This window comes from Mobula birostris, chromosome 9 (genome assembly GCF_030028105.1).
Source record: "Mobula birostris isolate sMobBir1 chromosome 9, sMobBir1.hap1, whole genome shotgun sequence".
Classification (NCBI taxonomy): domain Eukaryota; kingdom Metazoa; phylum Chordata; class Chondrichthyes; order Myliobatiformes; family Myliobatidae; genus Mobula; species Mobula birostris.
In genome coordinates this window covers 38,008,034-38,022,903 of record NC_092378.1, presented here as the reverse complement: position 1 = coordinate 38,022,903, position 14,870 = coordinate 38,008,034, and the positions used below count along the sequence as shown (strand labels likewise).

General features: G+C 41.0%; 1 protein-coding gene across 3 annotated transcripts in view; it reads left to right on the top strand.

The window, feature by feature from the left end:
* Positions 1-14,870, top strand: part of scube1 (signal peptide, CUB domain, EGF-like 1) — a 269,935-nt gene that overhangs the window by 241,583 nt on the left and 13,482 nt on the right. For all 3 annotated transcript variants that reach the window (XM_072267854.1, XM_072267853.1, XM_072267852.1), the window contains 2 exons: positions 5,382-5,582; positions 12,164-12,325. In XM_072267854.1, coding sequence (XP_072123955.1) covers positions 5,382-5,582; positions 12,164-12,325 — 363 coding nt within the window. The remainder of the gene's footprint in view (positions 1-5,381; positions 5,583-12,163; positions 12,326-14,870) is intronic.

Genomic DNA, 14,870 nt, shown 5'->3' with positions numbered 1-14,870 from the left:
TAATAAATGTACTTTGAACTTTGAACTTTGGAAGGAAACAGAAAACCAAGAGTGTGAAGATAGATTTGTGAACTATGTACAAGCATAATTCTTGGGTTTTAATTTAATTTTCTTTAAATTGAAAATCTGTGATAAAAGAATTTACCCGTGTAATCATCGGATGTTTGAGTGTACCCTTGAAAATAGTAATTCAAACGTTTTAATGAGCCACCTAAAAGCAATCTGCGGAGTTTTTATTTCCAGTGCCCTTTTCAAATGTCAAAACCCTGAGATGCTGAGATAGCTCCAAGATTTCACCCTTGAGCGGGCACCATAATGATACCCTTCTCCACTGAAAGGGAGGGGCTTGAAGAGCAAGTTCCGCTCGAGAGTAATTTTTCCTCATTGTATGGCCTTTCCTCTTCATTCATTTCTGTCACACCAAATCATTGATCAAACTTTGTTTTGCTTATGGGGATGTTTTTCTTGCAGTTGCTGAGCACTCCACTATTCCGCGTTGACCTCTGCTCTTGTCCTCAAGGTCCTACCTGGAGCTTACAAACTTACATTTTTCTTGTTGCAGAGACTTGCAGAATGGAGAACTGAGAGAAATAGTTCCTTTCCTCATTGTTTCCATTTAGCACAAGTAAATTTGTTTTTCATTATAAAATTAAACATAAAGATAAGAAAATATGAAATATCTATAGAGCAAGTGCCAGAAAACTATAAAATAACCAGTGTTGCTCTTTTATTTAAGAAATTACAAGCTGGTGAGTGTACATCAGTGGTAGGGAAATTATTGGAGCAGATACTTGTGAACAGGATTTCCCTGTATTTCATAAAGCATGGACTTTTTAGGGATAATTTCTGTGGCTTTGCATGAGAGGACCTATTTCAAAAATTGATTGAGACATTTTTTGAGGGAGTGATGAAGAGGATTGATTAGTGTAAGGCAATGGAATATGCCTACATCAAGCTTAGGAAAACATTTGGCCAGGTCCTCCATGGTAGGCCTGTCCAAAAGATTGAGTCATGTGGGATCTACAGTGAATTGATAAAATTAGAAACAAAATTGGAGATCCAGGTTTCTGGTGAAGAGGTACTTCTCTGATAGAGATCTGTGACCAGTGATATTCGGCATGGAGCAGTGCAGGGATCTCTGTTTGTAATAAAATGATTTGGATGAAAAGTAGATAGTCTCATAAGTTCAGTTATAAAATACATGAAAATTGTTAGAGCAGTGAATAGACAGGATGGTTATCAAAGGATTGAGAAGGATATAAATCAGTTTGAAAATTGGGAGGAGAATTAGCAAATAAAGTTTAATCAGGACAAGTATGAGGTGTTACATTTTGGGAGATCACATGCAAGAGAAAAGCACACAGCAAATGGCAGGACACAGGAGCATTTATGTACAGCGGGATCTTAAGGTTTGTCCATTGTCCCTTGAAAGAGGCAGCACAAGTGGATGGGATTGTAAAGGTGGCATAGGACATGCTAGCCTTCATTGGTCAAGGCATTAAATATAAAAGTCAGAAGTCATGTTGCAATTGTATAAAACATTAGTTAGCCTACGTTTGGAATATTGTGCACTTTTCTGGCTGCCAGAAAGATGTGGAAGTTTAGAGGGGGGGTGCAGAAGAGGCTTACCAGGATGTTTCCTAGGTTAGAGTGTTTTAAGGACTGGTTGAAACAATTTGGCTAAGGTGTGACTTGACAGAAGTATACAAAATTATGAGAAATATGATGGGTCAAAGGGCATGTACCTATATTGTGCTCTTCTGTATCTCACCCCTTCTGGTATTTTGCTTCGACCACTTTCAAAGAAGATTGTATGAAATTTAATCTACCACAGATACTGACTAATTTGCTTCTGTTGTAAAAGAAATTTGCAAAGCCCTGCAAAACAGGTGGTTGCTCTTTTCCAAAAGACTTTCAATGCATAGGTCTTTTTTTTTCTGTGATATTTACTGGAGTTAAAGAAAAATCTAAAACTGGAACAGAATCCTATCAAAATCTTTTCATGATAATGTTGTCCCTGCCTCAACCATTTCCTCCGACAGCTTGTTCTATATACTCACAATCCTCTGTGTGGAAGAACATGCCTCTCGGGTCCCTTTTAAATCTTTCCCCTCTCACCTAAACCTATGACCTCTACCCTGGGGAAAGGACTGTTAGCATCCACCTTATCCTTGTCTCTTATAATTGTAAACCCTTCTATACATTCTACTCTCATTGTCTGACATTCCAAGGATTAAAGACCTATACTGGCCAACCTCTCTTGATAATTCAGGCCCTCTCGTCCTGGCAACATTCTAGTAAATCTTTTCTGCGTTCTTTCCAGTTTACATGAATATGGTCAATTGACATTGTGTTACTGAGCAGCAAGCTACCATTTAAGATATTTTCCTTTTGTGTACTATTAGTATTTTAACCCTAGCAGAAGCATTTAGAATAAATACAATTAAGGGATTCAGAGGGCGTAAAGAGCAAGGGGATGTCTCAAGCAGATAGGAAGAAAAAAATCACCATAATATCAGAATTTTGTTTATTATCACTGACATAGGTTGTGAAATTGGTTATTTTGTGGCAGCAATACAGTGCAAGACATAGAAAAATTACTATGGGTTACAATTTTAAAAACTGCAAAAGAGGAACAGTGAGGTAGTGAGTAACTGTTCATCAGCTCATGGACTGTTCAGAAATGGCAGAGGGGAAAAACTGTTCCTAAAATATTGACTGTGTCTTCAGGCTCCCATACTGTACCTCCTCACTGATGGTAGGAATGAGAAGAGATAGATCAATAGATAAGTATATACTTTATTGATCCCAAAAGAAATTGCAGCATCACAGTAGTATTACAAGCACACAGATATACAAGTATTAGAAGAGAAGTAAGAAAGAATAAAAAGTAAAGTACCTCAAACAGTCTGACGGGAGGGTTCATCACTTCCCTGACTACAGGTTGACTCATTATAGAGCCTAATGGCCGAGGGTAAGAATGACCTCATAAAGCACTCCTTGGAGCAGCGCAGTTGTCTTTTTAGAGCTTTATATGTTGTGAGCAGTGACTCTCGGCCCATCCCACTCTAATGTTTATTAATCTGGGCCCCCTCTCAGCATTTCTTGCACCTTTTATATGGAGGGGCTCCAGGAAAATAGCATGTGGTGGACAGATAGCATACATGTTCATATAGTAATGATCAATCACTTGCCAACTGGTAGGTGGACACATTGTATCGAGGGATCAAGGTTGCCTTCAGTTAGTGAAAACTGATCATCTCACTGCTCTTGGGATCCAGCTATTTTCGATGTTTTGGCTATCGTTCAGTTTGCAGTTGTTTCAACCATCTCAGGCATGGAAGTGGGTTCTTGTCACAACTGAAGTTAATTTGCTGATTTTCAGGACTCTGTCGTTTTAGGTGTGAGATGTAAACTTGATCTTACTATTTACACATATATGTATAATGTATATTTTTTGTTGTTTTGTCAGTATCTACCATTGTCAAAAACATTTATATCAGAGATTATAACGGAAATCTCTTCCTGAGAAATGACTGGTAGGCTGCCCCTTGGTTATTCTCAATATTAGCTTAAGTGCAGTTCTGAAGTTTTGAATGATGTTAAAGGGGAAAACAAAAAAAAATGTTGTGCAAGAAAATTCACTTAGATTTTATTTAGAAAAATGGTGAAAAGGAATGCAAATATTAAAATTGTGTATGTTAACACGAATATGAATTAGCCTGGGAACAGAATGCACTTTCTGGAAAACAAAAGCAACTGTCTGCTATTGAGACACCCAGCTGAGAAATGGCATTTAGTTGTGTGGACTCTGCATTTTGTTTTCAGGGTAATGGTTCGGCATGTGGCAATTAGAGTCCTAATGTCCCAATGAGTTCAAACTGATAAATATTCTGTGGGTTTCAGGCATATGATTGGTTGAGCTCACAAATTTTCACAAACAAGTCTCCAGCACCCCCTGTCGATGAGTCAAGGGATTGCGTTATTGGAAACAGAAACTTGCTTGAAGAGGAATGCAATAAAATTATGTATCAAAATCAAGCAGTTCTCATGAAAAAGCAGCCCTGAAAAATATATCTGAATCTGCTTCATGTAATTTCCCTCATATTTTCCCATGCCAGCTTGAATGCTTCCATTTCAAATGTTTGTTGGCTTTTCTTTTAAAAGCCATTTATTACATGCATGGTTATTTACAGAAGGAAAATGGGCCATTTGGCACAAATGGTCCATCCCTGTGTTTAACATGGGCTTCCTTCCATCCCTATTATCCAACCAACTTACATGTGTTTTCAATGAGTGATTCCTTAACCTCACATTTTTGAGAATTATTTCAGTATATATACACAATCTTTCCCATTGTTCTTATTTTAAAATTTTTATTTATTTAGAGAAACAGAATGGAATAGGCCCTTCCGGCCCTTTGAGTTGCACCAACCAGCAACCCCCGATTTAACCCTATACTAAATTACGGTGATCTATTAACTCACTAGCTAGTAAGTCTTTCTAATGTGGGAGAAAACCAGAGAACCCAAAGAAAATCCACACATTCCACGAAGAGGATGTACAGACTCCCCACAAATGACTTCAGAAATGAACCCTGATCTCTCAACGCCCTGAGCTGTAATTGTATCGTGCTAACCGCTATGCTGTTATTCAAAATGCTAGCCAGATCTGATTTTGCATAGGAGAGAAAATACTTCACTCAACTCAATTATAATCCCAGACAAGTAATGGTTCAAAGGGGGATGGTTGATACTGCACCAACGTAGAGGGAAAAGCAACTTACATAAACATCCACCAATATATGCTGGCTGGTGGTGTGGTGGCATCAGCACTGGACTTTGAGGTGAATGGCCCTGAGTTCAAATCTGGCCGGCTCCTTGCATGCTTTCTATCCATGCTAGGTTGACCGTTGAGCTAGCAACTTTGTGTCTTAAAAATAAACAGTCAAAATGCTACAGAAATGGCAAAACTGACTACAGAAAATGAACAGCAACAACAATCCACCAATACACAGGTAGTGATTTTCTCCTGTCTGTCCAGGAGTCTAAGGAGTTTCCCATAGAGAGCCAGAGCAATAGGTGCTCTAATACCATCAGGCATTTCCAAACCCTTGCATTTCAATGTCAATGCGTTGTCTAATGTGGGGTGTTGAAGATGGAAGTAAAAATGTTTTCAATTCCACTTCAAAATGGTTCAACAATTGCCAGTATTCATTTCTCTCACACTCAGTCCTTTGACTGTTTGCAGACTGCTTTGATGAAATGTAGTCAGGCCCTGCATTTATATCTTCTATTGTAAATATAACAACATTGTAAATAAATACATGTTCAGCACAGTCCAACCTTTAATAAAGCAATCTGTATTGCTTTTCTTCTCAGACTCCTGTAACATGGAATGCGTACGCAAGAAAATGGAACAAAGACTGCAGACAGCAATTAAAACTTTGAGGAAGTCAATTAATAAACAACAATTTTATATTCAGTTCTCTGGGACAGAGTATGAAGTTGCCCAGAAACCAGCAAAAATGCACGAAAACCAAATGTGCAGCCCAGGTCAAGTGCTCCAGGATGGGAAGTGCAGTAAGTATTTTTCCGAGTTTGCATGGGCCATTATCAACTAAGATGAACCAATCCAATGGAGAGAAAAGGGATAAACCTTTTTTTAACACAATACAATCAAAATGCTCCACGGGTCAGACAAGAGCTGTGGACATAGCAACAGAATATGTTTCAAGTCGAAGGTCCTTCATCGGACCTTTAAGTCTTAAACCTGAAATGTTAACTCTGTTCCTCTGTCCACAGATCCTACTGGACTTGCTGAGTGTTTCTATCAGTTTCTGACACTTGATCACTTCAGTATGCCTTGCAAAGGCCTTGAGAATTTCAACAACAATGACTACAATTTATTAAAATGATTATCAATGTCAAACATTGTTATAAACATCTCTTTGTACTTTATATTGTAAAGTCACTCACTGCCAAACTGAGTGTAACAGAAGAAACTGATATCAGATGGATCAGGTAATGGCTGAAATCATCCTGGGTGTTAACACAATTTAAATGGTGCCCATCTTCTGAATTGGAGGTCCAAAGGGGCTTATTTTTGGAAAACACCATCAAACTTTAACTGTTCTGAGTAATATGCAAATTTTGTACTATTAAACTGTAAAAATCAGATATATGAAGGTATGAGATCTCCTTCTTTTGAGGTGCACTCCACTGGGGAATCAAGGTAATGTTGATGCATGGTTGGAACTCTAAATGCATAATAAACTCATCACTCAGAAATGAGGCTTTCAGCCCATCAAGTCCATTCTGGGCATCAAGCCCCCTTTTACACTAAACCTGTTTCATTCTCTCCACATTCCCATTGCTCAACTACAGATTGCAACAATTTGCAGTGTTTATTTAATGTATAATTCCGCTTTTCATTGGCATGTGGAAGGAAACCACACAGACTCGAGGGGAATGCACAAACATCACAGAGACAGCGCCGGAGGTCAGGATTGAATCCAGATCACTGGACTGGATCTGTGAGGCAGCAACCCTACTAATTCTAAACACAAAATCATCTGCAGATGCTGTAAAAGATCAAAGCAACACTTTCAGTACGCTGGATGAACTCAGCAGGCCAGGCAGCATCAGTCAGAAACGATAAGTCGACATTTCTGACTGATGCTGCCCGACCTGCTGAGTTCATCCAACTCTACTAATTCCACTACTGTGCGGTCCCAAATATTAACCTGTGTCAAAGCCTTGGGGGTCAATTTTAATCCACAGATAGGATTTTTTAATTGAGATGGTTCCATTTATTATCAGAGAATGGATACAGTATACAGTCTGAAATACTTGTCTTCACGGACATCTACAAACAGAAGAACCCCAAAAGAATGAACGACAGAAAAATATTAGAACCCCAAAGGCCTCTCTCCTCCTGCCCTGCACAAGCAGCAGCAAAGCATCAACACATCACCCTCCCCCGCCCATTTCAGCAAAAAGCGTCAGCACCTACCACCACCAAGCAACAGCAAAGCACCCAGAGAGAGGTCTGCATTCAACAAAAACTGTTGTTTACCCAACAGTTTGATATGGCGCGGGCTCTCTCAATAACAAGGGACAGAGAGGTATCACCAATTTCGCAGTGAAAGGGGAGACTGACAGTCTCTGTTAAGATATTATAGTCTGCCACATTGCTTTTTACTCTGAAATTCTCCAACTCAAGAATCGGCAGCAAACGCTCCCCATCATTGAGAGGAAGAGAGTATGATTGCCTGACAACAGAGACCTCCGTCCATACATCCGCAGCAGTGAAATCCTGATGTTCCTTCTCTAGCAACGCCTCAGTTGGCAACAGTGGCCTGGAATCGGTGGTCCACAGGGCCGCACTTTGGAGGCACCATCTTCCAAGCCGTGCCTGGCGAATTTCAGAAAACCATCAGCCAGCAATCTCTAGGAACAGGAACTCCTACGCCGTTGGGGGGGGGGGTGGGAATCAAATTAAAGAGGCTAGGCGTGAGGAGGTTAGTTCACTACAGGGGGATGGGAACCAGTGCAGAGAGGCAGAGGGGTGTAAAGTAAGGGTAGAAACAAAAAGTACTATGGAGAAAAGTAAAAGTGGCAGGCCGACAAATCCAGGGCAAGCATTAAAAAGGGCCACTTTTCAGCATAATTGTATAAGGGCTAAGAGAGTTGTAAAAGAGCGCCTGAAGGCTTTGTGTGTCAATGCAAGGAGCATTCGTAATAAGGTGGATGAATTGAAAGTGCAGATTGTTATTAATGATTATGATATAGTTGGGATCACAGAGACATGGCTCCAGGGTGACCAGGGATGGGAGCTCAACGTTCAGGGATATTCAATATTCAGGAGGGATAGACATGAAGGAAGGGGAGGTGGGGTGGCGTTGCTGGTTAAAGAAGAGATTAACGCAATAGAAAGGAAGGACATAAGCCGGGAAGATGTGGAATCGATATGGGTAGTGCTGCGTAACACTAAGGGGCAGAAGACGCTGGTGGGAGTTGTGTACAGGCCACCTAACAGTAGTAGTGAGGTCGGAGATGGTATTAAACAGGAAATTAGAAATGTGTGCAATAAAGGAACAGCAGTTATAATGGGTGACTTCAATCTACATGTAGATTGGGTGAACCAAATTGGTAAAGGTGCTGAGGAAGAGGATTTCTTGGAATGTATGCGGGATGGTTTTTTGAACCAACATGTCGAGGAACCGACTAGAGAGCAGGCTATTCTGGACTGGGTTTTGAGCAATGAGGAAGGGTTAATTAGCAATCCTGTCGTGAGAGGCCCCTTGGGTAAGAGTGACCATAATATGGTGGAATTCTTCATTAAGATGGAGAGTGACATAGTTAATTCAGAAACAAAGGTTCTGAACTTAAAGAGGGGTAACTTTGAAGGTATGAGACGTGAATTAGCTAAGATAGACTGGCAAATGACACTTAAAGGATTGACGGTGGATATGCAATGGCAAGCATTTAAAGGTTGCATGGATGAACTGCAACAAATGTTCATCCCTGTTTGGCAAAAGAATAAATCAAGGAAGGTAGTGCACCCGTGGCTGACGAGAAATTAGGGATAGTATCAATTCCAAAGAAGCAGCATACAAATTAGCCAAAGTGGCTCACCTGAGGACTGGGAGAAATTCAGAGTTCAGCAGAGGAGGACAAAGGGCTTAATTAGGAAGGGGAAAAAAGATTATGAGAGAAAACTGGCAGGCAACATAAAAACGGACTGTAAAAGCTTTTATAGATATGTAAAAAGGAAAAGACTGGTAAAGACAAATGTAGGTCCCCTGCAGGCAGAAACAGGTGAGTTGATTATGGGGAGCAAGGACATGGCAGACAATTGAATAATTACTTTGGTTCTGTCTTCACTAAGGAGGACATAAATAATCTTCCAGAAATAGTAGGGGACAGAGGGTCCAGTGAGATGGAGGAACTGAGCGAAATACATGTTAGTAGGGAAGTGGTGTTAGGTAAATTGAAGGGATTGAAGGGAGATAAATCCCCAGGGCCAGATGGTCTGCATCCCAGGGTGCTTAAGGAAGTAGCCCAAGAAATAGTGGATGCATTAGTGATAATTTTTCAAAACTCGTTAGATTCTGGACTAGTTCCTGAGGATTGGAGGGTGGCTAATGTAACTCCACTTTTTAAAAAAGGAGGGAGAGAGAAACCGGGGAATTATAGACCGGTTAGCCTAACGTCGGTGGTGGGGAAACTGCTGGAGTCAGTTATCAAGGATGTGATAACAGCACATTTGGAAAGTGGTGAAATGATCGGACAAAGTCAGCATGGATTTGTGAAAGGAAAATCATGTCTGACGAATCTCATAGAATTTTTTGAGGATGTAACTAGTAGAGTGGATAGGGGAGAACCAGTGGATGTGGTATATTTGGATTTTCAGAAGGCTTTTGACAAGGTCCCACACAGGAGATTAGTGTGCAAACTTAAAGCACACGGTATTGTGGGTAAGGTATTGGTGTGGGTGGAGAGTTGGTTAGCAGACAGGAAGCAAAGAGTGGGAATAAACGGGACCTTTTCAGAATGGCAGGCGGTGACTAGTGGGGTACCGCAAGGCTCAGTGCTGGGACCCCAGTTGTTTACAATATATATTAATGACTTGGATGAGGGAATTAAATGCAGCATCTCCAAGTTTGCGGATGACACGAAGCTGGGTGGCAGTGTTAGCTGTGAGGAGGATGCTAAGAGGATGCAGGGTGACTTGGATAGGTTGGGTGAGTGGGCAAATTCATGGCAGATGCAATTTAATGTGGATAAATGTGAAGTTATCCACTTTGGTGGCAAAAATAGGAAAACAGATTATTATCTGAATGGTGGCCGATTAGGAAAAGGGGAGGTGCAACGTGACCTGGGTGTCATTATACACCAGTCATTGAAAGTGGGCATGCAGGTACAGCAGGCGGTGAAAAAGGCGAATGGTATGCTGGCATTTATAGCAAGAGGATTTGAGTACAGGAGCAGGGAGGTACTACTGCAGTTGTACAAGGCCTTGGTGAGACCGCACCTGGAGTATTGTGTGCAGTTTTGGTCCCCTAATCTGAGGAAAGACATCTTTGCCATAGAGGGAGTACAGAGAAGGTTCACCAGATTGATTCCTGGGATGGCAGGACTTTCATATGAAGAAAGAATGGATGAACTGGGCTTGTACTCGTTGGAATTTAGAAGATTGAGGGGGGATCTGATTGAAACGTATAAGATCCTAAAGGGATTGGACAGGCTAGATGCAGGAAGATTGTTCCCGATGTTGGGGAAGTCCAGAACGAGGGGTCACAGTTTGAGGATAGAGGGGAAGCCTTTTAGGACTGAGATTAGGAAAAACTTCTTCACACAGAGAGTGGTGAATCTGTGGAATTCTCTGCCACAGGAAACAGTTGAGGCCAGTTCATTGGCTATATTTAAGAGGGAGTTAGATATGGCCCTTGTGGCTACGGGGGTCAGGGGGTATGGAGGGAGGGCTGGGGCGAGGTTCTGAGTTGGATGATCAGCCATGATCATAATAAATGGCGGTGCAGGCTCGAAGGGCCGAATGGCCTACTCCTGCACCTATTTTCTATGTTTCTATGTTAAAAAAAAATGTACGATGCGTGCTGTTGAAGATCAGGACCTCGCTAGAACCCCAGCCACATTGAAAAGGGAAAAACGAGACATTACAGAGAGGAATTTAACCTGTTTCCACAGATGAGCTCAAAGAGGCAGCCACTTGGCACCATCTTAACTCCACCCACTAGCTCCTAGGTCTTATGCCTAATACAGTTAGACAACAGCTTTCCTTTATTATTAAAGACATGATTCTTTAGTCTCTAGTATAAAGATGAAAGTTCGAAACTCAATGTCAATTCATTATCAAAGTACATATATGTCACCTTATGCAAGCTTGAGATTCATTTTCTTGCAGGCATACACAATAATCCATAATAGAATCAATGAAAGCGTGCTCCAACTTAAGCCTACAACCAGTTTGTAGAAGACAACAAATTGTGTAAATACAAAGATAATAAATAAATACACAAATAAATAAACAAACAAACAAATAATTAAGTAGGTAAGCAAGCACAAATATTGAGTGCATGAGATGAAGAGTCCTTGAAGGTGAGTCCATAGGCTTTGGGAACATTTCAATGATGGGGCAAGTGAAGTTGAGAGAAGTTATCCCCTTTGGTTGAGGAGCCGGATGTTTGAGGCGTAATAACTGTCCTGAACCTGGCTGTGTGAATCCTGAGGCTCCTGTACCTCCTTCCTGATGGCAGCAGTGAGAAGACAGCATGACAAGTATGATGGGACACCCTGATGATGGATGCTGCTTCCCTGTGACAATGCTCCACGCAGATGTGCTCAATGGCGGGGAGGGATGTATCCACCACTTTCTGTAGGATTTTCTATTCAAGTACATTGGTGTTTCCATACCAGGCTATGATGCAGCCAGTCAATATACTCTCCACCATAAATCTGTAGAAGTTTGTTAAAGTGTTAGATATCATGCCAAATCCTCTCAAACTCAAAAGGAAGTACAGGCACTGTCAATCTTTCTTTGTAATGGCACTTACATGCTGGGCCCAGGGCAGATCCTCTGAAATGATAACACCGAGGAATTTAAATTTGCTGACCCTCTCCACCTCTGATCCCCCGATGACGGCTGGCTCATGAACCTCTGGTTTCCTCCTCCTGAAATCAATAAATCAGCTCCTTGGTCTTGCTGACTATGAGTAAGAGGTTGTTGTGGCACCACTCAGCCAGGTTTTCAATCTCCCTTCTCTATGACAATTCATCACCACCTTTGATTCGGCTTACGACAGAGGTGCCATCATTAAACCTGAATATGCCATTGAAGCCACAAAGCCGTAAGTGTAAAGTAAGTAGAGCAGGAAGCTAAGCACACATCCTTGTGGTGCACCTGTGCTGATAGAGATTGTGGAGGAGATGTAGTTGCCAGTCTGAATTGACTCTGGTCTGTAAGTGAGGAGATCGAGGATCCAATAGCACAAGGAGGTATTGAAGCCAAGGTCCATGTGTTTATTAATTAGTTTTGAGAGGATGATGTGAATACCTTACAGGCATGACAGACAACAAAATTGCAGAAGCTAGAATGCTAAGCCTTTCAGTTCACTCACACATCTGTCTTGTTCTTCCAGTCAGCTGTGAACTAGGACGCTATTACAGTGGAGAGCTCAACCAATGTCTCCTGTGTCCACCGGGCACATACCAGGATACAAGAGGGCAGCTGTCCTGTGAGCCATGTCCTAGCAACGATGGACAAGGAATAGCTGGGGCTCGGAATGTATCTGAGTGTGGAGGTGGGTTCTTGCCTTATACTTACTTTGTTAAGCAATTGTTAGATGGTAAGAAACTAGACACAATTTATGGTAGATTTTCTTAATATTCTTTTTGTTTAATCACTATCCTACATCTGTACAAGGAACTACTCCTAACCACCCTCTTTCCAAATTCCACATTCCTTTCAAGCTATAAAAATGACACAGGTATTGTATCTTAATGTTCCTAGATCACCTTATTCAGAAAACAACTGCAAGGAGAGAAATCTTGTGGTAAAATATAAAAGTCAATATTCTATTGAAATCCTTAATAAAAATAAAGGCATCCATTAGTCTTGCGAGACCATGGATCTGCGCCTGGAAAGTCTTCACTCTCCAAGGCGCAGGGCTGGGCAAGGTTGTATGGAAGACCAGCAGTTGTCCATGCTGCAAGTCTCCCCTCTCCACGACTCCATTGTTGTCCAAGGGAAGGGCATTAGTACCCATACAGCATGGCACCAGTGTCGTCGCAGGGCAATGTGTGGTTAAGTGCCCTGCTCAAGGACACAACACATTGTCTCGGCTGGGGCTCGAACTCACGACCTTCAGATCGCTAGTCCAATGCCTTAACCACTTGGCCATGTGCCCACGAAATCCTTAATAAACAAATATTAATTCTACATTTAGTCCAGATAGTTATAATTATTTTTTAAATATGAAGGAGCTCCAAGATTTGTAGGGTATATAATAATTAGAAAGGTCAATACAAATTGAGAGCAACATGTATATGATATACTGTATACGTACATATGTACATGGTAAACAGGAGTAGAGTAATAGGACACTTCAAAACAGAAATAAGTCCTTTGGCCCATTTAATCTGTGCCAAACTATTAATCTGCCAAGTCCCATTGACCTGCACCTGGACCATAGCTCTTCCTATCCCTCCCATCCACATACCTATCCAGATTTCTCTTAAATGTTGAAATCAATCCCGCATCCACCACTTCTGGCAATTCGTTCCACTCTCACCACCCTCTGAGTAAAGAAGCTCTCCTTCAAGTTCCCCTTAAACATTTCACTTTTCACCCTTAAATCTTGACCTCTACCTCTAGTCTCACCTAACCTCAATGGGAAAAACCTTGCTTGCAGTTATCATGTCTTATCTCCCTCATAATTTTGTACCTCTGTCAACCTCCCCACATTCACCTACGCTCTAGGGAAAATCTGGGGGAAAGAAGTGTAAACATTGAATTTCAAGCACTCTGTTCACTAAGACTGAAGAAAATGAAACACAGATTGATGGGCATATGTAAGAGGATAGTTTACTTAGTACAGTACAATATGTGCAAAATAAAATCTTTAGATCATTCATGTTTAATCAGAAAAGACATCTAATCCCATTGCTGTTTTAATAAAGAAGAGCAACTCTCAAACAAAGTAACTCATTAGCTTGGCACAGGGTGCGACTATCACAATATGTAACTATTGGTGTTGTTAAGGTCTTTTAATAATCTAGGAACATTGTGTTTCAACTCTTTTTATTAATGCCCTCTACAGAATAAAGGGTGTAAAACACCTTTTTAAACAGAGCAGAATACTAAATATTTTCACTGCTGAACTTTTACTAATGTTTGATGCAGTCAATGCTTGAACACATTAAGCCATACCATTTTGATTACTAGTACCAAAGATAAATTCAGTCCATCCAGAATGGTTTCAGGAATAAGTATAGCTTGTTTATCATAATATTTTAGGGTTCTTTATCTGGAGCTGTGTACCAACACAATCTACCGAGAGTTGTGTCTCATAGACATAGTCTATCATGCTTTATCAATTTTGAGATACAAGTTTGGTTCGTATATTGCTTGGTCAATGTAATTTATGGTGTATACTCAAAAGAAGCTGCAGGTGATAAGAAGCTGAACTTCAAACGGGCATTTGATATTGCCTAGGAAATGTAGATGGCAGCCAATCAGGCTTGTGGATGAAGTGAACAAATAACTGCTCTTTTTACTCACAGCTTGTTATTTTTCATTAAATTAAGGTTTACTCAAATAAACACAGAGATTCTGCAGATGCTAGAAATTCAGAGCAACACACAAAATACTGGAGGATAGTATCTATGGAAATGAATAAACAGTTGACGTTTCAGGCTGAGAGCTTTTTTCAGGACTGGGAAGGAAGGGGGAAGAAGCTAGAATAAGAACGTGGAGGGAGGGGAAGCCAGCAGGTGATAGGCGAAATCAAGTGAGGAGGAAGATGTGTGGATAGGGGAGGGGATGACATGAGAAGCTGGGAGGTGACAGGTGAAGAATGTAAAGGGCTGAAGAAGAAGAAATCTGATAGGAGAGGAGAATGGACCATGGTAGAAGGGAAAGGAGGAGGGACACGAGAGAGAGGTGATGGGGAGGTAGGGATAAGAGAAGGGGTACAAAAGGAGCCAGAATAGGGAATTTAAGAAGAGAGAAAGGAGAGGAAGGGAGAAATTACTGGAAGTTAGAAATTTCAGTATTCATATTGTCATGCTGGAGGCTACCCAGATATGAGTGAATATGAGGTGTTGCTCCTCCAACCTGAGAATGAA